Source organism: Ctenopharyngodon idella, chromosome 3 (assembly GCF_019924925.1).
Source record: "Ctenopharyngodon idella isolate HZGC_01 chromosome 3, HZGC01, whole genome shotgun sequence".
Classification (NCBI taxonomy): Eukaryota; Metazoa; Chordata; class Actinopteri; order Cypriniformes; family Xenocyprididae; genus Ctenopharyngodon; species Ctenopharyngodon idella.
Window position 1 is genome coordinate 14,148,772 of NC_067222.1, and position 27,678 is coordinate 14,176,449.

Sequence of the window (27,678 nt, forward strand, 5' to 3'; positions counted from 1 at the left end):
TCAGGGTTTGAATTATCAGCCCGGTGATATTGTGAATACTGTAAATTCCTACCTAAATTGAATGAGTTTTTCTCTTTATCTGAGAACACTGCTGAGGATAGATAGAGTGTTTTGGTGGGCAAGGCTCAAGAGGCTTATATTGTCCTATCAAAACCTGAACAAAGAGATGATGTGATTGTAAAAGAAGTGGTGTTTAAAGCATATAACCTTTTTCCAGAAGTGTATAGACGGTGGTTCAGGTGGTGGAGAAAAGGGGAAAAACAAACACAATTTGCTAGGGAATCAACTATTCATTTTAATCGCTGGTGTATCATTTCAGGCACTTTGAAAAAACATGATTAAGGGTATCGCAATGAGAGAAAGAAAATCAAATAGGTGACCCTTGCATAACCTCCAATAGAAGGTTGTCAACTCCTCAAATGTGTCTAATTTCCAGACTACTCAGTTGTAGGAACAATGGCCAACATACACTGATTCAGAGAACATAGAGAGCAAGGAAAGGTGAGAGGATTACACATCAACGCATCGAGAATCCCGGCGATTACCATTGTTATTGCCTTTATGAGTTAAAATGAACTCAACCGCAAGAACGGCTGCTTCAGCTGCAGGTTTATGTTTATTAATGTACATCGCAATTGTTCCAGCTGTTCCAACACCATTAAGTTGCACAAACCGTCTAAGGTGTTCAGTCCTGTAGACAACTGTGAATGATGGGAGGATGAAAGTCTACTTTTGTGGTTGATTCTGCATATCATTGGATATGTTTTTTATTATTATAATTTTTTGATTAGATTTGTTAGTTGAATTTGGATAAGAATTTATTTGGATTATTCCTTTGTGTTTTATTTGGAATAATAAATATTTGGGTTTGGCCAGAGACTTTGAGTAGTCTCTGTTTTTAGGATGTTAGGTGTTCTGGCCCGGCGTAGCTGACTACACTACACCAGTTGATCAACTGACTGAAAAGAAGATGCTATAATGTGTATAATGTATAATGTGTCATAGTGAACAAGCAAGTGTGCTGTTATTTTGAATGTCAGTTGAAGTCTTATTTTCATTTGATTGAAAATACAGTTAAAGGAATATTTCAGATTCATTATCAGTTAAGATTCAATTGAGCCCCCCCCCCCCCCCCAAATACGCATTACTTTACTCTATCTAATCATATATAAATGTGAACTCATGAAATCCTTTATGCTTGAAAAAATTAGGTTTTATTGTTAAAAAAAAAAAGCTGCAGCTGTTCAAAGTGATGAATAATTAGAATGGGTTAGAGCTTGCAGATAAAGTAACTCAACAAATTGTGTCTTTTCTTTCACAGAGTCCTTCAGAAGTCCTTAGAACAGACAAAGTGCGACCAGATCAACATGAGGAAAAAGAAAACCTTTCAAAGTCAAAAACACTCCTTGACAGACTTCATCTCAGCAAGCATCAACATAAACTGAGAGCTGCAGATGTTCTTCAGATAACTGTTCATTCATTACAGTCTCATGAGTCTTGTGCTGAAGAAGAGCTGATTCACACTTTCATACAAAAACTACTGATGATGGACTACAGAGCAAGATACATTCATGTTAGAGATCCCAATGAACAAAGAGGCATTGACTTGTTTGAAGATATGGATGATTTTTTCTTATCAATCTCTTTGTACAATAAAAGAACAAGCCAATCTGACCATATTCACCCGATGGATGTCCAGATGGCCGTGTTTCATTGTGCTGATGGTTTCCTGAAGCAGCTGATGGTCACTAAACTGTCCCAGTGTCAGTACGCTCTGCCTCTGCTTGTTCCTGATCCATTCACACAACAGATTGAGTTTCCTCTCTGGACATTCAGACAAATCAACAAAATCTGGAAGATCAGAAACACCAACAATGAGATGATCAGTCAAACCCAGCCGATCTACAAGGCAGAAACTCCAATGGTGTTTTTCTTCAGGTTTGGCTCTGTGTCTTCATCCAAGTCTCAGTTGATGAACAGTCTGTTCAATGAGAGACACAACACGTTCTTCCACAGGAACTGCCCAGGCAGCAGCAGAACCAGAGTCCTGATGGATGGAGTGGTGGAGATCGCCTGGTTCTGCCCCTCTGGAACAAACAGGGATAAATTCACTGATTGTGTTGCGTTCTGTAATCTACACGGTGATGCAGGAGACCATGAGAAACAGCTGCAGATCCTCACTGAAATGAGCTCAGTCAATGTTGTTCTTCTAACACGACTGGACAGGAATGACAAAAGTGCAGCAATAATACAAAACATGTGCAGGATCAGAAAGCCATTCATTTGTCTTTTTACTGAGGATGAATCTACTGCCATTGAGACAAGGAGAGGAAAATACAAGATGGGTCTGAAAGGTAGAAATCAGTCAGATGTATCTGAAGAACTCAGAAGAGTGATAAATGATTGTCTCTCAGAATCATCTTCCACTTTCAGACTTGAAGATGTGTCCAAACACTCAGACATCAGAGTAGATGAGGAAGATGATGAAGACTGCAGGAGAGGAAGAGCAGCAGCACAGCAGATGATGAGTTTACTGGAGAAGAAACATCTGACAGAAATCAAAGAATCATTTCTGCCTCATCAGGGGAAACTGTGGCATCAGTGGAGTCAGAAGAACAAAGAACTGCATCGACCTCAAGGAGATGAGATAGAAATGGAAATAAGTAGAAAACGAACAGCGATGAAGACAATCCGTGAACAACAGCATGAATCTGACATCAGTGAGTTTATGAAGCTCTTCATTAAACAAATGAACTCAAATGCTGCAAATAAGATGTTTTTCCTCAAATGGCTCAGAATCTTCCTGGATGAATATACATCAGCTGATCTTTCTGCTCTACATCACAAACATGATGAAAAGTGGTCAACGGTCTTAAAACTTAAATCTGAACAACTCAGAGCTAAACAAACTGAACTTGAGAGAATATCTGAGGATCTTCAAGCTGCAGCCTTTGGTTTGGAGCACATCATGAGGGAGATCGGTCAGATCTATGAATCATGTTCATCTGTGAAGAAGAACAAGAAAGACCTGCAGGTTCACTTCTCTTCTCTCCCGAGTCTTGCAGCACAGACGATGATCTCTGGATTCCCACTGGAGCTGATGGATGGAGATGCTGCTCATGTTCCTGTGATCTGGATCTCTGCTGTTCTAGATGAACTCATCCAGAAACTGGGAGACCAGAGAGTCTTTGTGCTGTCAGTTTTAGGGATTCAGCGCTCTGGGAAATCCACCATGCTGAATGCCATGTTTGGACTCCAGTTTGCCGTTGATCATGGCAGGTGCACCAGAGGAGCTTTCATGCAGCTGGTCAGAGTGTCAGACAAGATGAAAACACAGATGAACTGTGACTATATTCTGGTTGTTGATACTGAGGGTCTTCGTGCTCTAGAACTGGCTGGAAGATCAACAAGACATCATGACAATGAATTGGCCACATTTGTTGTTGGTCTTGGAAATCTGACCTTGATCAACATCTTTGGAGAAAACCCGTCTGAGATGCAGGACGTTCTTCAGATTGTTGTTCAGGCCTTCATGAGGATGAAGAAGGTCAGACTGAATCCCAGCTGTGTGTTTGTGCATCAGAACGTTTCAGACGTCACAGCTATAGAGAAAAACATGGAGGGAAGGAGACGACTGCAGGAGAAACTGGATGAGATGACAAAACTCGCTGCTAAAGAGGAAGTCTGTGATGCTGAATGTTTCAGTGATGTCATTAGTTTTGATGTTCACAATGATGTGAAGTATTTTCCTCAGCTCTGGGAGGGCAGCCCACCCATGGCTCCACCAAACCCAAACTACTGTGAGAATATTCAAGAACTAAAGAAAACTATTATGTCTCATTTAGCAAAATCACATGGAATGACGCTGACAAATCTGAAAGGTCATATTAAAGATCTCTGGGAGGCTTTACTGAATAAACAATTCGTCTTCAGCTTCAGAAATTCTTTGGAGATTTCAGCTTACAGGAAACTGGAGAGAAAATACAGGAAGTGGTCCTGGAGACTTCACATTGCCATGATGGAAACTGAGAACAAACTACACAACAAAATAGAAAATGAGGCAATTCACAAGGTTGAGGAAACTGATCTTCAAAGAGAACTGAAGAAGACAAGTGAAGAAGTGGAAAAATCAATGTCAGAATTCTTTGAGAAAGACAGAGATAAAGATATACTGATTCAGTGGAAAACATCATTTGAAATCAAAATCAAAGAGCTTCAGGAAAACATTGTGAGAGAAACAAAGAGGAAATTAAATGAGATTCTTCAGCAGCGAGACCTGAAGAAAAAGATTGATGCTCAGAGGACACATCATGAAAACACTCTCTATGAAAAGAGCAGAGAACTCGCCTTAAAACTCAGAGACAAAACAAATTATGAAGAAACACTGAAGAAAGAGTTTGATTTGTTCTGGGAACAGAGTGTGAAGAAGATCATCAGAGACACTCCTCCAATCAGAGACATTGATGTAATGAGAGATGTGAGAAATATCCTCAGTGACGACTATGCAAGTGTGTCTGTAGATCACTGGAGCGAGTGCAGGGATATTTTAACTGTGAGGAGCTATTCAGATTATGTACGGTTTAAGAAATCCAGTGGATTTACAGGAGCTTTAAGACATCACAACATAAAACTTAAAGAGATGTTAGGTTCTATTATATCTAAAGAGGATGAAGCCCAAATCAGATCATTTGTCACAGATGTTGCTCAGCAGACAGACAGAATGATTCAGTCATTTAACATTTCAAAGATGGGCTACAACATCAGCTACATTCAACAACTGATAGATTACATCAAGACAAGAGTAACAGAACATCAGGAAGGACCAGTGAATTATCTGTTCAAGAATGAATTCTTCATGGATCTGGTTCTTTCCATCTGTGAGAGATCAAACAAGATGATCACTGACCAACACAAACTGTTCAGAGAAGCCAATGATCCTGTAAAATATGTTGAGAAGAAGAGAGAAGAGTACTATAGTATTTGCCAGAAATACTGTCATGGATCTGCATGGTGAGATCATCCGTCAGAAACTGAAAGAGCCCATTTGAGTGTCTACAAGAAGACTGACAGAGATCTGACAGATGATCAAAACAACATATTTCTGAACATATGCCTCACTGATAAAGCTCAAAATGATTGATGTATATTATAGTTTATTACTAATCAAAACAGCTTAATCTCTATTATGAACTGAAAAAGATCTATGATAAGGACATTAATGACAGACTGTTGATGAAATATGATTGAAGTGTGTGTTTGTTAAAGCTCAGTGCTGGAATCAGACGATGGAGGAAAGTGTGAGAAATAAACAGATGTGTGAATCAAATCTCTCAGACCTGTCAATCTGATTCATATTGATTCATATTCATATGATTCACTCGACACAAATACTGTCAACATCATGAATTTATTGACCTTAATGTCAATAAATTGTGATAATAATGTCAACCTTAGTGTGTGTCCTTTCACACTTGATTAATATTTACTCATATTATGAGAAACTTTGATTTGACTTTAGGAATTGAAATGATGAAACCTGAAGATCTCTATAGCAGATTTTCATTCTCTGACAGTATATCAGTCTTTGATAAAATTCATCACTTAAACATTGCTAAAACATAATTAATAATGCTTACTACACAATACTGTGATCAAAATGTCTAAAGAGTTAGAAATTAAGAGACAGAGAGAAATGTTCTGAGTGTCGACAGGATCTGAACTCAAACTCTCACTGATGATCTTTGACAGTTCATATTTGTCTCATTCTCTGTTCAGTGTCACAAGAGTTCATCAGGATCATTTCACACTGATTGTTCATATGAACTCGTTCTAGAAACTTGTCAAAGCACATCAGCTCCAGCTTTGGGTTCTCCAGCTTCATCCTGCTGACCAGATGATGAGGATGAGCTGATCCTGATGGAACTGGAAGACGGAGGATTTTAATGACACTCTTAAACTGCAGGAGTATCCACACATCTTCATCTGTTTATCTGAAGCTCTGTGTTGATCCTGTTGAACATCTGCAAGCTCTCTTTTCTTCTGCATTTCCTCAACCAGTTTTTGCTGTTTCTTTTTTTCTGTTTTCCCAAACCTCTGTTCTCCATATGCTAAAACAGGTTTGAGACCCCTGGTGTAAAATAATCACTGAATTATCATTTGTGTGATTGTTAGAAACAAAGACTAACAATGAAAGACTAAAAATGATACTTCCGTCATAAAGTCATATTTGATAATTAATCAGTGGCCTAAACTAAATGTCTGAATGAATAGAAAATACTTTGATGAAATATACTAATAATATGTCAATCTGTTTTTCTTCAGTTATTCATAAATCGGACACAGAGGAACAGTGTAAGCTGGTTTTACTGCAGCACATGCCTGGCAACAATAACATATGCAGATTTTAATCAGTTTCTGTCAGTTCCTGACACTGTTTCAGAGTACATGATTGTTTTACTGCTTGAAGTTTCTGTTTTGACGTTGTTGTTTGTTGAGTGTCCGGCAGATGGCGCCAAATCTCCATTCAAACTGATGACTCTTGAACGGCTTTCATTCATACGAGGCAGTATCAGTCCAATCACGTGACCGTTATTATATCTGTATTATTACTGACAGAATTAATCACGCTTACTGATTAAGCGCTCTCATGAGTCACGTGTGTCTGTTTCTGCCTGGTGTTCCGTACAGTGTGTGTGTGTGTGTGTGTGTGTGTGTGTGTTCAGTTAGTGAACGCTAGAACTGCGTCATCAATATCTGCTCATTCTTGCTCTTAAGATTCCCGAATGATTTCCGTCACAAGGCACGTGCAGGAATATCAGGCGCCTCCTCCGCAGGATCACGTGAACCGAAAGTGAAAGTGAAAGTCAACAGTCTTGAACAGCAGCTCGACTCCTGTGAGGTTATATTCCGCGCACTGCTGTATTTTATGCTCATATGTTGGTTTGGTGATATCAGTAATAATTTCGAGCATCTATTGAGATTTTTTTTTTTTTATGTTTTAAAGCGTTTTTCTTTTCGAGGAACCGTTTTTATGAGCTTCATGTGTTCAGATTATACAGTGAAGATGGCGACCGGAGCTAAAACACTTCCTGGTAAGAAACTCCGTTTACACGCTTTAAAGACAGTTTGAGTTAATATTATTCTATCCAATCCTGCTTCACACTGAGCTGATGAATATATTCATGTACATGTGAGTTCATTTCTGCTGTCGCTTATCTAAACCTGGGGAATCACAATACAGTCGACTCTGCCTTATTTTACATTCACACTCCATATTTTCTGTCTCTTTCAGAGATCAGCTCCAGTCCAGATGATCCAGTGATCCGGATTCTTCTGATGGACAGAAGCTCAAAAGCTCATCTGGAAACACTACTGGGAGAAAGAAAGATTAAAGTTAAAAAGAAGCATAAAGCTGAAGTTTGAGAGAAGAGGAATTCTCCAGATCTGAATAAAGAAGATGGAGACGATGATGAAAGAGGACACACCTGGACTTTATGATGATGAATTCAGTAAAGTGTAGCTGATGTTCTTGTCTCCACGCTTTTCTCTTCACCATTGAAGTGGATTTATTCACTTGGGAAAATAAGAAAACATGAAGAAACTCCAAAGAGTGTTTTGGGAACACACGTTAAAAACTTTTATAACAGCAATGATAATTCACACTACACAGAGTGAACTGGACCAAACAGTGGTTTGACACGATATATGTAGAACAACAGGAACTGGACTGGAGTATTACTGGACCGAGGCTTTCAAAACACATATAAATATACAGATCAATATTTCTGTCTTTATCATATGTTGCAGAACGCAGTTCCGCACACTTGAACCGTGTTACATGTCACTGGCGATCACAGGAAGTGCATCTCCTGCGGTGATTCATTATGCTGGTTTCTCATGTTAACTACAGTAAGAACAAATGTAGCTCCTCCTCCTATGTCAGCCTAGCCTGCCTGTTTCTGACGCGCTCGCGCTGCAGTACAACAGCACGAGACCATCCTGCCATCAAGAGCCCTTCATTCATTAACTCTGAAGATCTGCTATCAGGTAAACACAGCTTTAATATAGTCAGTCTATAGGTTTAATTACGGTTTCTGTTGATTGTTGTTAAGGATTTTAAGTGTCAGCGCCAGGATGAATTACTGAAAAAGGCATGTTAGGAATTTCAGAGGAAAGATTTAAAAAAAAATCCAAGAAATAGAAATTTTATTTATAAGCGTTTAACTGTCTTAGTTTTATCATCGCTGTCTGAAGGACGATTCATAACTTTTACCAACGATACTGTAAAACAAAATGTTCACAATATTTCCCCTTGAACGATGAAATGGAAGAAATCAAGAAATAGCAACAGTTTATCAATAATGTTCGACGGCTGCCTGTACATTTTATATGAAAGTTGATAATTAGAGTGAGATGTCCCAAAAAGCATTAGGCTATGTGTGTTTATTTTTTTAAGAACCCAAGAAAAATACTTGATTAAGTTGTTTTGTACAGCGCTTTATTCATCCCTACCAGATATTTATCGGGTAAAAAAAGTTCATGCTGTTTTTGTCTACAACACGGACAGACAGAAGCTGTATATTAGGATAATCAGGGTTCTGGAGATGTTCCTCTTTGATTCAGTACTGCGCATGCGCGCGATTCTCTAAGGGGGGAGGGGTCGGGATCCTCTTAATACATAATATATATCCTCTGAGAAGTAGTTTGCCAGAACAACGTCAGATATTGTGAAACTGTAACCTAGTTATTGTTTTTACATCAAAGTATGTCTTGGAAACAAAGCAAAAAGATTAAATCTTGCAGAGGTTTGAATTGGTGTCTTTTGTAGTGATCAAGTTTGTATAAAAGTTTGAGCACAGTTCTAGCTCAGAAATTCGATTACAGTTGCTGAAACAAAAAGAGTTTCAACCATACCCGGTCCCCGCATACATATATCTTATTGCTATCTTAAATATATATATAAACTAAATAATCTGACAAGACAAAAATGGCCAAAGAACCAAAATTATTTCACATTCTCTCAGTTTAAAAATGTTGTTAATTCAGTTTCTCAGTTTTAGTCATTCACCCATTAATCATCTCAACAGAAAGTGGCCATTTAACAATTTCTCATCAACAGCTGCTTGACAAATAATTCATTCAACTATACCCAGCAAGCAATTTTATGTCTAATAGACGTCTAATAGCCGTCAAAACACAGCCCGGCCGTCTAGGCTAAAACGAGGCAAAATTTGGGCTGTCAGTAAAAATCTAATAGACGTCTAACCATAACCCAAGAGTAGACTAGTCCTCAATTAGACGGCTATTAGATGACTACATATTTATGTCTAATAGACGGTGAATATGGGTCTAGGCTAAAATAAGGCTAAATTTGGGCTGTCAGTGAAAATCTAATAGACGTCTAACCATAACCCAAGAGTAGACGAGTCATCAAATATACAGCTAATGAATGATTACATCTATACATGTAATAGACAACAAAATAATGGCTAAAGGATTCTTTTCACTTAAATATAACAGGTTCTCATAAATGACAATCCGTCCAAACAAATTAAATATAAAGGTTTCATTTAGAAAAAGAACTAAAGATAATACAAAATGATAAAAAAATAATGAAAATTAAATTTTACAAATACAATACAAATAAACATTAACAAAAAAAAAAAAAATGGAACATTTTACAACTTAAAATGATAAAATATAAAAAATTGACAAAAAAGTTAAATAAAAAAAAGTTAACAATGTTTTTTGGTTTATAAAACAACCTGATTAATTTTCGGGTCCATAAATTCCATGTTTTATGTAAAGCACTTTGAATTACCTTGAAAACTGTTGTTGAAATGTGCTATACAAAATAAACTTGCCTTGCCAAATCAAAAACTCATATTTTCATATCATAATGATCAAAAGATTAAAAGATATACGAGGCTTTCGTAACAAATAATAATAGGGTGCACAGGTTTCATGTTTACCCCCTTGTATTTAGATAATTAGAGAGTTTTAGGGCACAAGTAAACATACTGTACATGTGCATGTAGCATGTTAATCTAACCACAACATGGCTTACTCTGAGTCCCATTAAAATGTCACGGTTCCTACACATGATAACACATGATGTACACAAATAATGAACGCATGTCAAAATGAAAAACAGATACTTACAAGACCAAAAACAGGAAAGAATTTCCTTTAACATTTGCTGTTGCTTGCTTTCCGTCTCCAACAGTCGTAAAATGGCGAAAATGTTTATCGCGAGATCTGGCAACAGTGATCGAGAGCTAACTTTCAAGTCTCGCGTTGCCAGTGGTCATGTCTCAGTAGAGCCACAGTTGCCATCTAGCGGTTGAGAATTGTAATTGTAAATTTTTATTTAACTTAAAATTAAAGACAGTCATATATGTGTGTGGTGTTATATATATATATATATATATATATATATATATATATATATATATATATATATATATCGTAGAATGTGTAGGACTGTGTGACAGCAAAAAATATGCTGTTTCAAATGTATACTTGCATTTGATGGTATATCATGAATCCCACAAGCTTTGTGGCCGAAAATTACTTAACGCTATTTTGGTTACAATCATTGCTGGTCTGAATCAGGGCTGTAGCCAAGTCGTAAAAATTGCCTCGATTTCGCCGGGTGGACTAAAAGCAGACTGCACATAGCCTATCTAATTCAGAGCTAAATCGTGACTACAGACCATGTCATGAAATGCCACGAAATCAGGATTGACTATAGGTGGGCTACAAATAGCCGGCCTCACTATGAGCTAAATCGTGGCTACGCACAGCCTATGCAATAGAACATGTCAAAGATATTAAACCAAACACCTTGTAATCACTGTTGACTTTGCTTACATGATGCAATATCATACATCTCGCAAGTTATTTTGGCAAAAACGACATGTAACCAAATTAAAGATTATTTTGGCTAAAAGTGGGTTACACATAGCCAGACTATATCGGGTCTATAGTTAACCGAGACGGTGAAATGACGGCTATTGCTTGCTGGGATATATCTATACACACACACACACACACACACACACACACTAGTCTGTGCAACGTTTGATGTAGTGTAATCCGCTTAAATGTGTCACAGTTTCACGTTTACTACTAAAAACGGAAAAGTTTTCTTTGTACAGATGACAACATTATCAAAACTATCCCTGTTCACACGGATCTGAGAAAATGACTAAAAACGCTGTATTACACATGCCAGAAAGTAGTTGGCGATGTCACTCTGTAAAGAAAGACTACGCGCCTGCGCATACACGCATTATTTCACAGAGCACTCGCGCCAAACACACGTGCCTATCCACCTTATTTTACAGTTTGCTGCACTTTGATATTCTTCTCATTATTTCCCTATAGCGGCTAATAAATTGAAAGTCTCACACACTAACAGAAAACACCTTACCTTCGCTTTGAAAAATAAGGTGAATAGACTAAACATGTAATACACATGTGCATGCCATGACTGTTGTCATAGATTCACGCTTTTGCAGTTTACACGGAGATGACAACGGTATATCATTTTTGAAAACTTGCACTTTGAAACACGTTTTCAAAAATTTGTATTTTCAGGGCACCAAAACGACGTTGTTGTGTAAATGAAGGGCCAAAAATGCATAAAAAGTTTTTCGTGTTTAGTTGAAAACGGTGTCATATAAACAGACCCTCAGTTTGGACTTCCTGTTTGCACGATTTCATGCCACTAGTTTGTTGTCATGGATACTGATTTGAGTCTTTATTGCTGTCAGCTGTGTGTCATTAATCACCTCATCTGCACCAGTGTTGCCAAGTCCACGGTTTTCACGACTCAAAATAACGTGACATTTAGTCCCTGGAATGCGATTGGGCTAGTTTTGAGGACCAATTGGGCAGGTTTTGTTGTGATCTGCACCTGTATTTAAGTTCCCCTGTTTCTGTTCATTGTTTCCGGGTCTTGTTTATGTTTGGATGTGGAATATACGCTGCTCTCTTTATGTGGATTTATAAAAGACTGCCTCAATATCGTCAACACAACCTGTGACAAAATTTAGCAGCTCTTTGAAATGCTTACATAGTGTCACGTATGGCTGCTGGCAAACAGACGAGGAAGACGAAGATAATCCAATAAATAGTTTAATATATCACAGATCCAACAGACAGACGAACGGGTAGCAACACATACACATAACATAGACGATACCGGACAATGAACTGAACTCCGGTAGGAACTTAAATACACAAAGGTAAATGACGAACAGCTGTGAGAATTGTTAGTGTCCATGGTGACTGATGAGTGGCGGTAAAGTGGAACAGGAAACACGAGACAGGAGTGACAACAAACTGAAAGTCCATGAACAGAACATAATGGTGACACAGTTCCACACATGCTCTTTAGAAATTCATAAGCGTATTTGCATATGATAAATTATAGAAAGTGATTCTCTTAACCTTTTCATTGTTAAGTGACCTTTTTCAGAAACATTTAAATGTTTATTCCAAGAAAACCCTTGTCATGCACTAGTAATATAATGTAGTGATTTGGTCTGTGATTTTAACAGGTTCTTCATTTGAGTTGAATCATGTCTATCAACATGACGTGTGGAGAGATTCAGACAACAGTGGGGTTTATGTACAAGATTCTGCCTGTGATTCTGAATCACACACTCAATGATCCTGACTGCGAACAGAGCTGGTATACAAAGGTGACTGTTACACACACACACACACACACACGCATGCATGCATGCATGCAGATAAACAGATCTCTCTGGCAGTACACAATACTTGATCCTCTTGTGTTTGATTTGTTCAGGACGGGCGTCTGTTAGCAGATCCATCAGATCCACACAAACGGATGTATCCTGTTATTTCAGTCTCATCTGAATGTCTCGTCACTTCTCACTGTGTGGATCAACTTCATCATGAGATTCAGTGTCATTCTAAAGGAGTAAATCAACTCAATCTCTCTCAACATTCATCTGTTTTCATATTTAAAAGGGTCATGAACTGCGTTGTTTTAAGACACAGCTTTAATATAATGACTAAGTTTATGCAACTGGCCCCTGGTGTCAATAAAAGCTTTTATTGGACTAACAAGGAAGTTTTCAGTTCTGAAACTTACAGGATATTCTTATAGTATGATGACCTCTTATATGTCAAAAGCTCAAGGAAAATTTGATTTCTCAGTTCATCACCCCTTTAAACACAGAAATGTTGATCTTGTTTTTTTAATTTAATTATGAATCATTAGAGCTGCAGTTCAACATGAACACTATAAACTCACACAGTAATTAGTCCTTCATGAACACTATAAACGTTGCTTTCTTTCATTCCAGATCACACATGAGACCGTGTTCAGAGGTGAGAGACACTTTAATTCTTATGATGATGTTTATGATGGACAGATGATCCTTAAAGTGACACTTCATACTGAAATATCTTCATGTCATTCCAAACCTGAATGACTTTCTTTCCTCTGTCAAACACAAAAGCAGATATTTGTTTAAAGGAAACCTCTGTGGTTTTGGTCCATGAAATTAAAGTCACAGAGGTTTGGAGTGACATGAAGGAGAGGAAATGATGACTGAGATTCACTTCTGATACACTTCAAACACATTCATTACTATGTGAATCTGCCTCGACATGATTGCAGATGTTCATTAAAAGAGACACACACATCTGTTCTGATTCAGATCAAACTCTGTGTTGAAGTGAATCTGTTCTGATTCAGATCAAACTCTGTGTTGAAGTGAATCTGTCCTGATTCAGATCAAACTCTGTGTTGAAGTGAATCTGTCCTGATTCAGATCAAACTCTGTGTTGAAGTGAATCTTCTCTAAGTGAATCATGATGATTGTGAATGTGTTTTTCAGTGAGGAATGAAACTGCAGCGACTCCAAACTCAGGTGAGTTTCAGCTGATAAACGTGTGTCTAATTCACTAATAAAATACTGATTCAGATCTGATTCAGACTCAATCCAGTTTGAATGTGAACAGGTCTTTGTTTTATGTCATATTGTCTGATATTTGTGATCATTGTGTGTTTTAAAGATGTTCTGGATGAAGTGACTCCGTCTCTCCAGCTCTCAGGTGAAACATCAAGAGATTCAAACCCTAAACTCTAATATTGATTCATCATTGTTAGTGATCATCTGATTTCACTGGTTTATGTATTCATGATTTTATTGCCAATGGCTCGTATAGATCACTTGTGGTGGATTTCTGTTCTCGTCATCATCTTTCTTCTGGCATTTCTCTGTTTCATGCTGCGTAGAAGGATCTTCAGGTGAGTCCAGACTGATCTTTCCTAACATCGTACTTCAGTCTTTACATCTGACACTAGTTCACAAGAGCTCATGTCATCATCAATTTCATTCATTTGTCATCAACATTTTCATTCATTTAATCAGCTTTAACATTTTTTTATGAATCTGTCACATTGGTAAACAGATTTCTAGATAATGAATTTATATATGTGACCCGTGCTGGCAAAATGAGTCGCAATGAGCAAATTTTCAAAAATGAGTTATTGTTATTTTCACATTCTCTGTCGAAAAACCTTCAAAATGTCGTATGATTTGACAAAAAATGACTAGGCTACATCTGTTTGAAGTACATAGTCAGCAAAGTCAGTTTTAAGAAAAATCAAGTTAAAGTTTTCTGAAGGTTCCAAAACAAAATCACCTAGAAACTAAAGTATGCAATAATAAGTGTCAGTCTGTTGTTTTCAGAGGTAAGCGCGGCTCATCTGTGAGCATGAGGATGATCCAGAGAACAGGTGAGTGAATCAAACTGAGAGAAAGGCTTGAACTGTGTTTCACTGAATCACATGATCATTTCACAGATGGATGATGAAGTAACCTACAGCTGAGACGGATGAATCCAAACTGAATCTGAATGTGTTTCACGCAGGGATCTGAAGGTTGGACCTGATGATCCTTGTTCACTGCAGGAATCTTCAGTGTCCAGATGATGATCACCATCTGATGCTCAACATCACGGCTCATTTTTAATATGTACTCGCCTTACAGCACCTTGTTTTTCCTTCACAACGAAGTAAAAGTAGATTTCCAGACCTTTCACTGTCTCTGTTCCTCTCTGTTGAAATGAGCAGCTGGCCTCCATACGACCTTCAAGAAGCAGCTGAAGACACTTGTTCTGCATGCACTTAATGAACCCACAAGCTTAAAGCAAGGCACTTTATTAGAAAAACATTCTCTTCTTCTCTGTAGGGGTGTAACAGTACAAATATTTATACAAAACATTTTTGGTTCGGCATTCGTGTGTACTGAATAAATGTGTTTTTTAAACAATCATCACAATCATCTTTGTGATTTGTTCTGAAAAGAAACAAATCTTTGTTTTAGTTGTTCTTTTGTAGTTCTTTTCATGGTATTTGTAGTTCTTTTTGTTCATGCTAATTATTTCCAAGTGTTGCTTGTTGTTTTCTCAGTTATTTAACCATGTGCTTGTGTGTATTATTGTTTGTTTGTACGTGTGCCTTTCATGTGGTTACGTATCAAGGTCTTGAACCTACATGTCATGTGTTTTATTGGTCAAGTTATGGACATGTCTCATGATTGGAGCAATTAAACACCTTTTTTATCTGCATATAGATCCAGACTATTGTTTGATTGTTGTTGTTTTTTTTTTTTGTTTTTTTTTGAGGCCACGTTATAATGTAGTTTATTACTGGTTAACACCACGGCCATCTGACGTAATTCCCTCAGTCAGTGCTGTTGCTGCTCATGCTGGTGAGTCCTGTGAGATGTCTGCACCTTCCTGTTCATTCCTGGAAGTCATGTGGGTGATGTGGTCACGGGTGTGATGAAGAGGTGGGTGTTTGTTCAGGTTGGAGGCAACAGTGAATGCAGGTCTTCTGTGTGGTTGAGTTGTGACTTTCATCAAGAACGGTGGTCCTGTGTTTAGTTAGGATTGAAAACTTAAATCGCACGTTTGTGTGCTTAAATACAAGCCTACCTTACTTTTTTGTCATGCACAGGTAATGAAGTAAGGAACTGTGTGCTCTCACTCAATATCAGTGTTTTATACAATGCAGACTGTTTCAAAGCAGCTTCACGGTAATAAACAGGAAAATAACAAAATTTTCTGCCATCTTACCTTGATGGTTCATGGGTCAATCGATGTGCATTTTTACTTTGTGTGTTGCACTTTAAATTGGAGAAAAGGGTGACTGAGCTTATGTACATACTTTACAGTCTATATGTCAGGGGTAAAAACTGCAGTTTAACCTGAAAATATAAGAGCACAACAGACACAAACAGCCAGTCTGTTCGGTGCTTTTGATGTTTTGTCCACATATATAAGCATCGCATGTGACTGATATTAAGAAGTAACTTGGGAATACAGTAATTTGTTACACTGTTTTTAATGTATAACGTAGCAAATTTCAGAGCATATAAAAAAAAAACAAAGTCATAAAACTTTGTAAAGACAGTATTGTTTGAATATTTCAGCAGTTTATATGGCTCATAATTTGAATTCTGAGACTTTCAGACTGCTGAAGGTGACATGAATTCATTTGCTGTTGTTTCTACTCACATTTGATTCTTCCAGAAGAATTTTTTTTGTCACGTTCGAGTTTATTGAACAAACACTCGTGTGTTTCCAGAGGAGAGTGTCTCTGCTGCTGTCTGTAGATAGATATGTGTTTCTCGTAGGGTTTGAACTGTCAGCATCAGCTCATGTCAGTAAATGTGAGCTTGTTCAGTGTTGTAGGTCAAGCAGAAGCGTCAAAAAGAGTTAACAGAGTTTCACTACACACAACTTTAACTGAAGCTAAAGCCAAAACATGATAAGTAATGTGTCACTGATGTTTAAGTAATCATATGACCATCATTTAACAGAAGATGCCATACTTTCTGACCTCAGTTATAGGTGACATGAATAGATTACAGTGAGTGTGTTTAGAGGAAGTGTTGAGGTTAATTTGGTGACACAAACCGCAGTTGCACCACATGAGTGTCTCACACTTCATTTCTCCATTGCTCTCTCTCTCTCTCACTCTCTCTCAAGTGATGTTAATCGTCTGAGATAAAAACGGGAAGGTACATAGCGTACATTTCTTCACATAATTTTAGAGATTAATTTAAAATACATTTTCATATTTTGTTTTCATTATATAATCAGCAGAAAAAAACACTTTACAATAAGGTTTAATTTGTAAACATTAGTTAACTACATTCCTTCACATGAAGAAAAAATGAACACTTCTACAGCGTTTATTAATCCTAATGTTAATCTCAACATTTACTAATACATTATTGCAATCAAAAGTTGTATCTGTTAACACTGGTTAATGTTCAGTGTTTTACACACTGGTCGTCAGTAAAGCTGATCTGATGGATGTTCAGGAGACACTACAGTATATTCTCATCAGAAGATGAGACTGGGATTGTTGTAACTTTATTTGCTTTCATTTTGGCACTTTTCATCTCAAATTTTGAGCATTTTCTCACAATTATCTGCTATAAAGTTATTTTGAAATGTAAAACTTATTCATAAACTGTACAAAGGATTGAGTAAAAAGTCTACAAATATATTCGGTTGATTAGTAAAGCACTATGTGCATGTTTAAAACTATGTGCATTTTTACTCTATCCACCTTTTATGCATACCACTTGTGTTTCTTTACCACTTGGCATTTCCCCCAGGCAAAACATGATGAGTAATACGTTCCCTCAATATTGTGCAAGAAAGACCAGATACACAGCTGTAAAGATGTGAGGCAACAAAAGACCTTCAAGTGATGTTACCACCTTAAACAAGAATGAAAACTGTCAAGACCAACATATTCGACTCAATATCTATCATATAAACATATTTAAGATCACCAAAGTCACTGAAATACACAATGTCCAACAAACACAGACAAGTTACCATGATACCACCACCAAATATATTTGCTAAAGATATAATTACAGTTCTGACCACTCATTAACATGCTTACAGGCCAATAAACTGTATATTGTTGAACAATATTGCTTTCTATGAAACATAAGCCTATAAAGAAGAATTAGATGTAGTAGTTTCTTGATAAGTGGACATTGTGTCCCTGAGAGCCAGAGATTGCAGTCATGATGAGCAAACAGATGAGGATTCAACAGGTCTCTCTCTCTGTGTCACTGTGGAAATAAGCAGGAGAATCTGCGGTTCTTGATTTTCCTCCTCTGAAGATAGCTTACAGGTGAATACACTTTTGTTGGTCTTGTTTTCTATGTCTACACAAAGACTTTTCAACCCCATATAAAAACTTGTTTTTATGCCACTTTTGAGTACATGCAGTAAGAGTTAGTCGAAACTTATTTTACAGTATTTTGCTAGAGTATATTCTAGTATATTCGTGTGACTTATTGTGTTTAGTAGTCATACATTGCAAATGGCGCAGAGCTGTAAAACGCATAGGAGATTGTTCTTTTACACCGTAAAAACAATTACTGCTCAAGGGAAGCCAAACACCGCAGTCTGTGAATGACGTTACATTTCAATTCCCCGATAAAATCTGTATTTCAGCCCGTTATGTTCGGCTGCGCACTGGTTGGCTGAAGCACGGGTGCGCGCATAACCTGTTGTTGTGACTTTAGTTGAATTCTGATACATCGTGTGGGTGAACTGAGACGGGGAGTGCCACTGCACTTAGCATGAGCAGGAACATGCCCATATATGATTCTACAGCACAAGCGCGGGGTCAAATGCCCACACACACACAGTAAATCAGACTCTCTCTGTGAGTTGAATAATTCCGATCGCAGACACCTAAACACCGGATCCCCGTGCTGCAGGTATGGCTACTTGACGAATTAATGCGCACCTGGATTCCAGTCATAAAAATAGAATTTGCTGTATAACGTGGAATAACAACTGTTGTTATTATTATTATTATTATTCTTAAAGGAATAGATGATATGTTATGGAATCAAAAAGCATCAGCATATTTTGATACTCTTACTGTTTTGGATAGGCTATATAAATTGTCTATAATGTACATGTATGTGTAGGTGTACATTGTGTACTGAAGCAGCTCCATTGTAGTAATCTATAGGCTACCTTGAAGTGTAAAACTGTGGTCACAGCAGCAGGAATAATCATCAGGTTTCAACGTTGAAATTCGTTTTTTTTTTTTTTTAAATGAAACTTATGAACATTTGAAGATGTAGGCCTATATTATGCAACATGTAAGAACATAGTGAGATAATAAAAGTGACCACTAGAGGGAAGTATGTGTGCGACACTGATTCTCGGAATTGCAGCACATTGTTTTGTTTTTTTTGTTTTTTTTCCCCCCGCCTCCTCCCTCGTGCACATGTGCCTTTTTACCACATCTCCGCGGAGACGAGTAAGTCCGCGATGACTGATAGTTCCATGTATAACTCGTTTTTATTAAATAAGCTCGCCTCTTAGGGATCTTTCATTGCCATAAACATTATCATTCAGTTATGTGTTACGAACACAAGTGTCCTGATCATCTTGATACTACACTATTGTGCTAATAATGATTTGGCGCGGACGGTGCAGCGCAAGAATATCAAGCAAGCAAGGAAGGAAACTATTAAAGCCCAACAAGAGGCAGATGATTCTCACACTGACAGTTGTCCACATCGTCAGTTTTTACTCAGTTTCACCACAGCTACGGTAGGTGCTTTTGAATCACGATTTATTATCATTTTAGAGTTTTTTTTTATTTATATTTGCCGTTATATATATATATATATATATATATATATATATATATATATATATATATATATATTTATTTATTTATAAATATTTACCGAACTATTATTATAGGATGCTCGATGCTCTGAGTGTAAATAAAGCGCCGTGATGTTCTTGTGCGAATACATTTATGCTGGGGAAGATCTCTGTTTAAACCCAATTATCAAGATTTCTTACAGTAAAACTCGTTTGCAAACATGCTGATAATAACTGGGAAGGTTCATTTTTTCGAACCACTTTCATTCTGTTTTGTCCAAACCGGCAATTTGCATTAATTTATGTTTTAGTGTAAAATACAGGTAAATGGACCGGTGATTTATGAAGTAGGCTATTATGTCATGTAGGGAGCAGCATGCATTTTGACGAGAAAATGTCATTCAGGTGTCGTACAATGTAATGTGACTATATATATCAGCTTGTGAGCGTGAGATACAAGTTAACATGAGCCCAACACTTCCCACAATGACTGACTTTGAATGATTTGTACATCAAAATCCTCATGTATTTTGTCTCCATGTGATAGCTCGTCGAGGTAAGACGCTATAACGATAAGTGGTTTACTTTTTGGTTAAATTAAACCACTTATCGAGTCCCATAACAAGTACCCGACTTTATTGCCGCTTTCGCTAAACAAACTTTTGCCATAACAAGTAATGGCATCACTTATTTTTTTAATATTTACAATAATACCAGCATCATGTAGTGGAGAACGATCGTTCACATCTGGCGTAAGTCACAACTTAACACGGTCACAGTTAAACCGAAACCTCTAATACCGCTCGGAGCGGGTGGAGTGTGCCCGGTTACATGTTCGTGTATCGCACCCGTTGTTATAGCATATTTAACCATAAATAACTCATTTAGTGGAAAACAAGTTTGCCAGTGTAAAGACACCTTGTTGAATGAAATAATTCTTCCGCTTTCAGGCGCGTGCACGTCATTTTTCGGGAGTAATGCTGCCTTCACGTGCTATCGGAAATTTGATAATTCCCACTTCTGAAGTCGTGATTACGAGCTCATCGCATTTAAGTTTCAAAATGGGAGGGCGTTCATGTGCAATTTTTTACCTAGGAAACTTGCACTTACAATAATTCCGAGAGCACGTGAAGGCAGCATTATTGACTCGCTTATATTTTTTACTATATTTTAGAATGGGTGTCAATGAGAAATGTTTATTTGCCGTTGATCAGTAAAATACAGCAGTGAAATGCACTTCTGAATGTATTTTTGAATGTAGTCTTCAAAACATAATTTTGTGTGTTTTTAAAGTTATTTTAAGAATTATTATAGAAGAGAAATTAATGATTAAGAAAAATTGAGGAAGGTGAGGCTAAAAATTTCACCGCTTTAAATGCACATCATTGCACCTTTTCCTTGCGTTTTTAAATGTTTGCTCTAATAATACACTTGTCGTGCCATATAATATGCAATAATTAGTTCTGTACTTTGTACAACAGCTTCCTCTGAGCTGAAACATGTACAACATCTCTGTGATGTGTGAAGAGATTCAGACTGCAGATGGTTTTGTGTTCAAACTTCCTTCTGATTCACTGAATCAAACACACAATAGAGACTGTGAGCAGTTCTGGTTCTCAGGGGTGAGTGTGTGTTTCTGTCCTCAAACTACACCATTACACACACACACACACACACACACACACATTATTTGACTGTCTTTTATTTGTTTAGGATCAGTGTGTAGCTGATCCATTGAATCCACACAAACTAAGTGATCCTGCGACGTCTGTCACATTGGATCATATCGTCACGTCTCGCTGTGTGAATCTGATTCATGAGATCATCTGTGATGCTTCAGGAGTAAATCAACTCAATCTCTCTCTCCACACATCATTCATCTGCTTTCATATTTAATCTTTCATTAACACTACATCTAATGCTTCTTTCTTTCATTACAGTCTCTTCACAGTCATAAGACCATGTTCAGAGGTGAGAGTAAAACACAACAATTGGAGATGCTCGATATATTGCCACCATATCGAAATCAGCTGATATACTGTATGTTCATTTTTAATGTTATCGTTATTCGGCCCGATAAGAAAATTAGGCCGATATACTAAAGTCAATAAATAATGTATTATTTCCTTCAGCTGAGACACTTCTGATGCACACTGTTCACCATGATGGTTTTGAATGGCTTGAAATATGATTGGAGTCACTTCAAAAAGGAAAATACAGTTAATGAAACATGGGCAGCACAAGTCTGTCATAAAATTATAATGAGAACATCATATTTGTGAGCTTTTATTTTTGCAATCAGGCTCTCAAAACTTATATAAAAATTTGGATTTAGATTTACCGGCCAATATATTGGTTATTGGCTTCCAAATATAAAGAATCATAGGTATCGGCCAAAATTTTAATATAGGTGCATCCCTAACATCAGTCTGTCCTGATTCAGATCAAACTCTGTGTTGAAGTGAATCTTCTGTAAGTGAATCATGATGATTGTGAATGTGTTTTTCAGTGAGGAATGAAACTGCAGTGACTCCAAACTCAGGTGAGTTTCAGCTGATAAACGTGTGTCTAATTCACTAATGAAACACTGATTCAGATCTGATTCAGACTCAATCCAGTTTGAATGTGAACAGGTCTTTGTTTTCTGTCATATTGTCTGATATTTGTGATCATTGTGTGTTTTAAAGATGTTCTGGATGAAGTGACTTCGTCTCTCCAGCAATCAGGTCAAACATCAAGAGCTTTAAACCTCTTTCTAAAATTGATTCATCATTGTTAGTGATCATCTGATTTCACAAGTTTATGTATTCATGATTTTATTGTCTGTATGGCTCTTAGATCAGTTGTGGTGGATTTCTGTTATCTTGATTTTCTTTCTTTTGGCATTTCTCTGTTTCATGCTGCGGAAAAGGATCTTCAGGTGAGTCCAGAAGTTTTAATTGTGTCAGACTTCATAATAGATTTAAAAAAGCTCAATTATGATTGATAGAAACCATGACTAACAATGAGTGAAATGATCATTTATGATTTGACCTCTTTTATCTGTAGTCATATTTAATGATGAAAGCAGTGGCTTAAACTAAAATCTCCCTGAATATAAAGTACTTTGGTGGATATAATAATATTTAAAAAGTGTCTATCTATTCTCAGATGTTTTTCGAAGGCAGCGCCGTCCGTCTGCAATGATTTAGACAAGAGGTGAGTGAATCGAACTGAGAGGAAGATTGAGACTTTTACTGAATCGCACAAACTGATGATGTTTTATTCTGATTATGATTATGTGTTTCTATCAGGGATCCTGAATCTGACAGGACTCTGATGAAGGTCAAATCTGATTCTCCTGATTCACTGAATCATTCTGAATCTGCCGGGACTCTGATGAAAGAGTTTTAAGGTTGAGATCATATTCTCAGACATTTCTGTCAAGGCTCCAGGAGTCAGTACAGGTTTAACAGAATCAGCTTTATACAGTACAGACTCATTCAGAGCAGCTTCAGTGTAATAAACAGCACAATAATGATTCAGTTCAATTCTGCTGTAAAGAAGCTCTAAAAGACAACAGTGTCATTATTCAGATCAGTTCAGATCAGTGTTATGAGTTCAGTTCATAAGCAGCTCTCCTGAAGACAGCAGTGTTCATATTCATCATTTTCATCAAGGTTTTCCCAAAGTCTGTCAGAATGTTTGTGATTCTCAATGCTTTAATATTTTGTAAACTGTAGCTGAAGTAAATCTATGCTATGCTAAATGTGATTTTTTTTTTTTTAATTATTATTTTTGAAAAATCATGAAATTGTTATTTGTGATCAGTTAAAATGAACTTTAATCAAACTTTTTTTTCTTTTTTTTTAAACTATATAGACCATTTTACTGCCCAAATAAAAATGAACCATGTGACTAGGTTCATGTCTTGTTGAGATGTATTTATTCAGTGTCTCTGTACAGACAGATGAAGTGTTTATTGGGCCTTTAGCAGGAGTGTCAGTGCGTCAGATCAAAAAGTGTCCGGCAGGTGGCGCCAAACACTCACCGATGACATTTGATCTTCCGCTTCTGAGTTCGCGCTTAAAGCTGAACGCTGCAGCCTGTTGTTCCTTCAGGTCTTCTTGACCAGTTCCTCGTCGCATTTCATATAAAGAGCATGATTTATAGATGTTTTATGGCGTGTTTGTTTTTAAGAAGCGTTATTTTGGACTATATCCGCATGAGCGCATCTGCAGGTAAAATATCTTAACAGGAACTCACCGGTGTCGGTGTATTATTAATGTCAAATCTTACCCTGCCATCACCTGAGATGTTGCTGGAGTTGTTATCTGTGAAAAGTTTGTCACATTTATGAAAGCTTCTATGAATTTGTTTTCCGTCTAAAAGCTTTTTCACCTCGTACGGTCAGTTGCTATAAAAAGTGCTAGGCTATGTTTACAATATGCTTCTATGCTTTCATAGGAGTTATGCAGTAGGGTGAAGTCAGCAAAAGTGGGACTTTTTATTTGTAAACTGTATATTTAATACAGATTAATCTTTTGTATTGATGTTTTAAAACAAATGTTCAAGTTTCTTATATCTCCAGCTGGTTTTTGAAGACTGTCATGATGCAGCTGATACCTTTCGTGTCTCTGAGAAACACGGTGACATTTCGTTACAATGATTCAGTGACCCTTAAAGATTATTATTTTTATTTACTTTTTTTGCATTTTGCAATTTCTAAAATTGTATAATTACATCGGTACTCTCATGATATTATTATGCAATTATAATCGCAGGCAGCAGGTACCATATCCCTCGTCAGCATTAAATGGTCAGTGCTAAAGGTGCACGCGGGCAAAAGGGCATTTGATTTAATTATCCCCTAAAACACTAGATGCCATAAAACGACGCCACAGCGATTTCGTCAACAACTGAGTTTCACTGTTTGCGCGTGGAAATCCGGCTGATTCTTGACGCGCTCGTGAGCATCATCATGATTCTGCTCTAATCTGATGGAACAGGCCTGGACAGCGCGTGCATAATTATTATGCACGTTGATTTTCTGATCATATTTTTTCCAAGCACATTGTACCAATTCCAAACCACAGCAATGGTGACAGATTGAAATATAGATTCGGATCTCCTCCGAAAAGGTTTAAGAAACATTCCGAATCATTAATGTTTGTCTGTATTTTAAAAATATAAAACATATTTCAGCGACAGTGTATTTATTGAACGAAAATACATTTGATCAAAATAGTACAAACTTTGTTTAAAATGTCGTTTTGAACAAGTATTAACTTATTCTGCAAAACAGTTACTTGAACTAAAGTATTTGTAGGCCCACCTCATACATTTAGCTTATATTATTTTTATATTATCATAATTTATATTATATTATCATAAATTTAATTTCAGTTTGGCTTCGAAGGACACTTATTATTCAGTAATTGATCTGATTGCACTGACACTATCTGATGAGAACAAAAGTTTTGTCGCGTAAAGCTGTTTAGAAAAAGTCTTGTATTAAGCGCTATAAAGGTGACTTGACATCCGTCAGGCATGTTAATTAGAAAATAAAATTATGTCAGCCAAAAAGATTGTTTCTGGTTATTAAGTTTGTATTTTGCATTTTTAATTACAATATTAAACTAAAATATTTTGTTGTAATTAGACAAGAAAAGACACGATCTTATTTTGAGTTCAGCGCGGCGATTTTAAACGCTTGAAGTTCATCTTTTTGGTTATTCGTCGCTTCCGTCTGAGAGATTTATTTATTTATTTATTTATTTTGTGAATAAAACGAGCAAAAAGACAAAACAGCAGAAACTTAAGCGGTTTTCAGCATGTGTGCATATTGTGAGTGTTACTTGGTTTTCTTTTTTCTTTCTTTGTAAAGTTATTAGGCCTATAACCTGCAGCGGCTTTCACTCAAGTGTGTGTCATGGTAAGAACCATGCAGCCTATAATAAATATTATCTTCAAAGTGTTTAAGTGTAGGCCTATTTTATAATAAATAAGAATTACTGTACTGTTTAAAATTGAATTCCCTCTTTTGATCACTCTATTCTACAATTATTCACATTAATCCGACTTGAGTGACTGATATGCACTGTTCACCACCACCACCGTGTTTCTACCGCTTGACATTTTCTCTCATGATGAGTAATACTTTCCTTCAGCATTGTGCAAGACTGATCTGACAAGATGCACAGTGGTGAAACAAACACCACCTGCGAGTGAAACCATACCTAAAGAACAGCTTATGTACAGATGGAAGAGCACTGAATGATGTTGCCACAGGAAAACTGTCAAGGCTAACATATTTCACTTAAAATCCATCATTTAAACACATTTTAGATCACCAAAAAAGTCACTGAAATACACAATGGCCAACAAATACAGACAAGTTACCACCACCAAATATATTTGCTAAAGATATACAGTTCTGACCACTCATTAACATGCTTACAGGCCAATATACTGTATATCATTGAACTATATTGCTTTCTATGAAACAGAAGAATCTGAAAAGACTGCAGTCATGACTCGAGAGCCAAACATGGCGACTCAACAGGTCTCTCTGTGTCACTGTGGCAATATTTTATACCGCTTTAGATGCTTTGCATGCAGTAAGAGTTATTCGACAAAAAAAAAAAAAAAACTTATTCCACAACAATACTGCTCAAGGAAAGTCAAACACTTTTACGTTTAGATTTACATTTAATCATTTATGAGACGCTTTAATCCAGGGCCGATTTAAACGGATGTCATACAATCTCTGTGGTCATACCTCTCATTCCTATGGAGCTGGATCAGAAACCCCAGATATCTGATTCTATGGCAACGATAGTGCCGCCCCTCCCTGGCCTAAACTAACTCCACCCTCTGTGTGGACTGTTATAAGGGCTCTGATCGCAGCGACCCATTCATTCATCACCGACTAACCACGGATCCGCGTGCAGGTATGACGTCTATGTTATATGTTTGATTAGAAAGTATATTGTGAAATTAATTCTTGAGAATTTAAGGAAAATGTGCAAATATGAAATGTTTTACTCTCGCAGGATTAAAGTCTCTTAAATAAGCAGGCCTACTGAAACAGCTGACCGTATAACTTACAGGTTCATTTATAGTAGCCTATGCATGTGTATAGTGTATTGTATACTGAAGCAGCTTCATTGTAGTGTGTGACCGTATAAGTTACAGTTTGAAACGAGACAAAGAATTGAGTTCGTGCATTCCAGTTAAACTCCGTTAAAATCGAGAGATGTGAACCTGACTGACTTGATTAGTGTGTGTAACTCTCAGGTCTCCGGATGCAGATTTGAGACACACACACACACACACACACACACACACACACATGCAGTCAGTGCTGCCCGTGAAACTATTTCCTCCATCAGCAGCTCCTCACTCCGCGAAGACGCGCTTTAATTCATCCAGGAGATTATTCTAGGAGTAATTCTGCTCTCTGCACCCAACGATTCGCTTAAACCTTATGATTTACATTTAAATACACTTCAGCTGTCTCTGAACTGATTGCAGGTTTATTGAGGTAAATAATGCACGGCACTGTGCACGCGCGCTTTGAATAGTTTTTGCACTAATTTAGTTTGTCCACAAGGTGTCAACACTGAAACGGGCCGTTGTTTCACAGTCTGAACAACAACAAACACTAGTCACCCGTGTTGAAGAGCGCTCGTGTAAGATACCATTAACTCTATTTTAAATGAGTACAAAGACATTTTTATGGTAACTTTTATAGCGAAAAAGCGCAGAGACTGGATCAGAATGAATCTTTCTAGTGCGCATGTGTCGACTTGAGCACCTGTGTTCGCGCACGCTATCAAATGTGCATGTGTTAAAAACGAAATAACCTGATTTCAGCATCATTTAATGCGGTTGTAAGTGGCCGATGGTCTTCTTAGCAGAACGAAAAACAGAACTTTTATTCTAAATGTCAGTGTGTTTTAAACAAAGCAATCAGAG

General features: G+C 37.1%; 2 protein-coding genes across 21 annotated transcripts in view; both read left to right on the plus strand.

Moving 5' to 3' along the window:
• Positions 1–15,618, plus strand: part of LOC127509839 (early endosome antigen 1-like) — a 99,187-nt gene extending 83,569 nt beyond the window's left edge. For 4 of the 20 annotated variants that reach the window (XR_007929371.1, XM_051888919.1, XM_051888923.1 and 1 more), the window contains 3 exons: positions 13,881–13,913; positions 14,059–14,097; positions 14,212–15,618. The gene's annotated coding sequence lies outside the window, so the exon portion shown is untranslated. Of the gene's footprint in view, positions 1–13,880; positions 13,914–14,058 lie in introns of all 20 variants that reach the window. The other 16 variants (XM_051888935.1, XM_051888936.1, XM_051888945.1 and 13 more) reach the window with 11 other exon arrangements.
• LOC127509836 (interferon-induced very large GTPase 1-like) overlaps positions 1–25,284 on the plus strand; it is a 33,804-nt gene extending 8,520 nt beyond the window's left edge. Inside the window, exons 7-16 of the mRNA XM_051888914.1 lie at positions 1,322–7,091; positions 7,292–8,046; positions 12,567–12,710; positions 12,821–12,955; positions 13,344–13,368; positions 22,229–22,261; positions 22,407–22,445; positions 22,558–22,639; positions 22,870–22,917; positions 23,013–25,284. Of these exons, the coding sequence (XP_051744874.1) occupies positions 1,322–5,014 (3,693 nt within the window). The 3' untranslated portion in view covers positions 5,015–7,091; positions 7,292–8,046; positions 12,567–12,710; ... (5 more) ...; positions 22,870–22,917; positions 23,013–25,284. The remainder of the gene's footprint in view (positions 1–1,321; positions 7,092–7,291; positions 8,047–12,566; positions 12,711–12,820; positions 12,956–13,343; positions 13,369–22,228; positions 22,262–22,406; positions 22,446–22,557; positions 22,640–22,869; positions 22,918–23,012) is intronic.
• Positions 25,285–27,678: the final 2,394 nt, after the last annotated feature.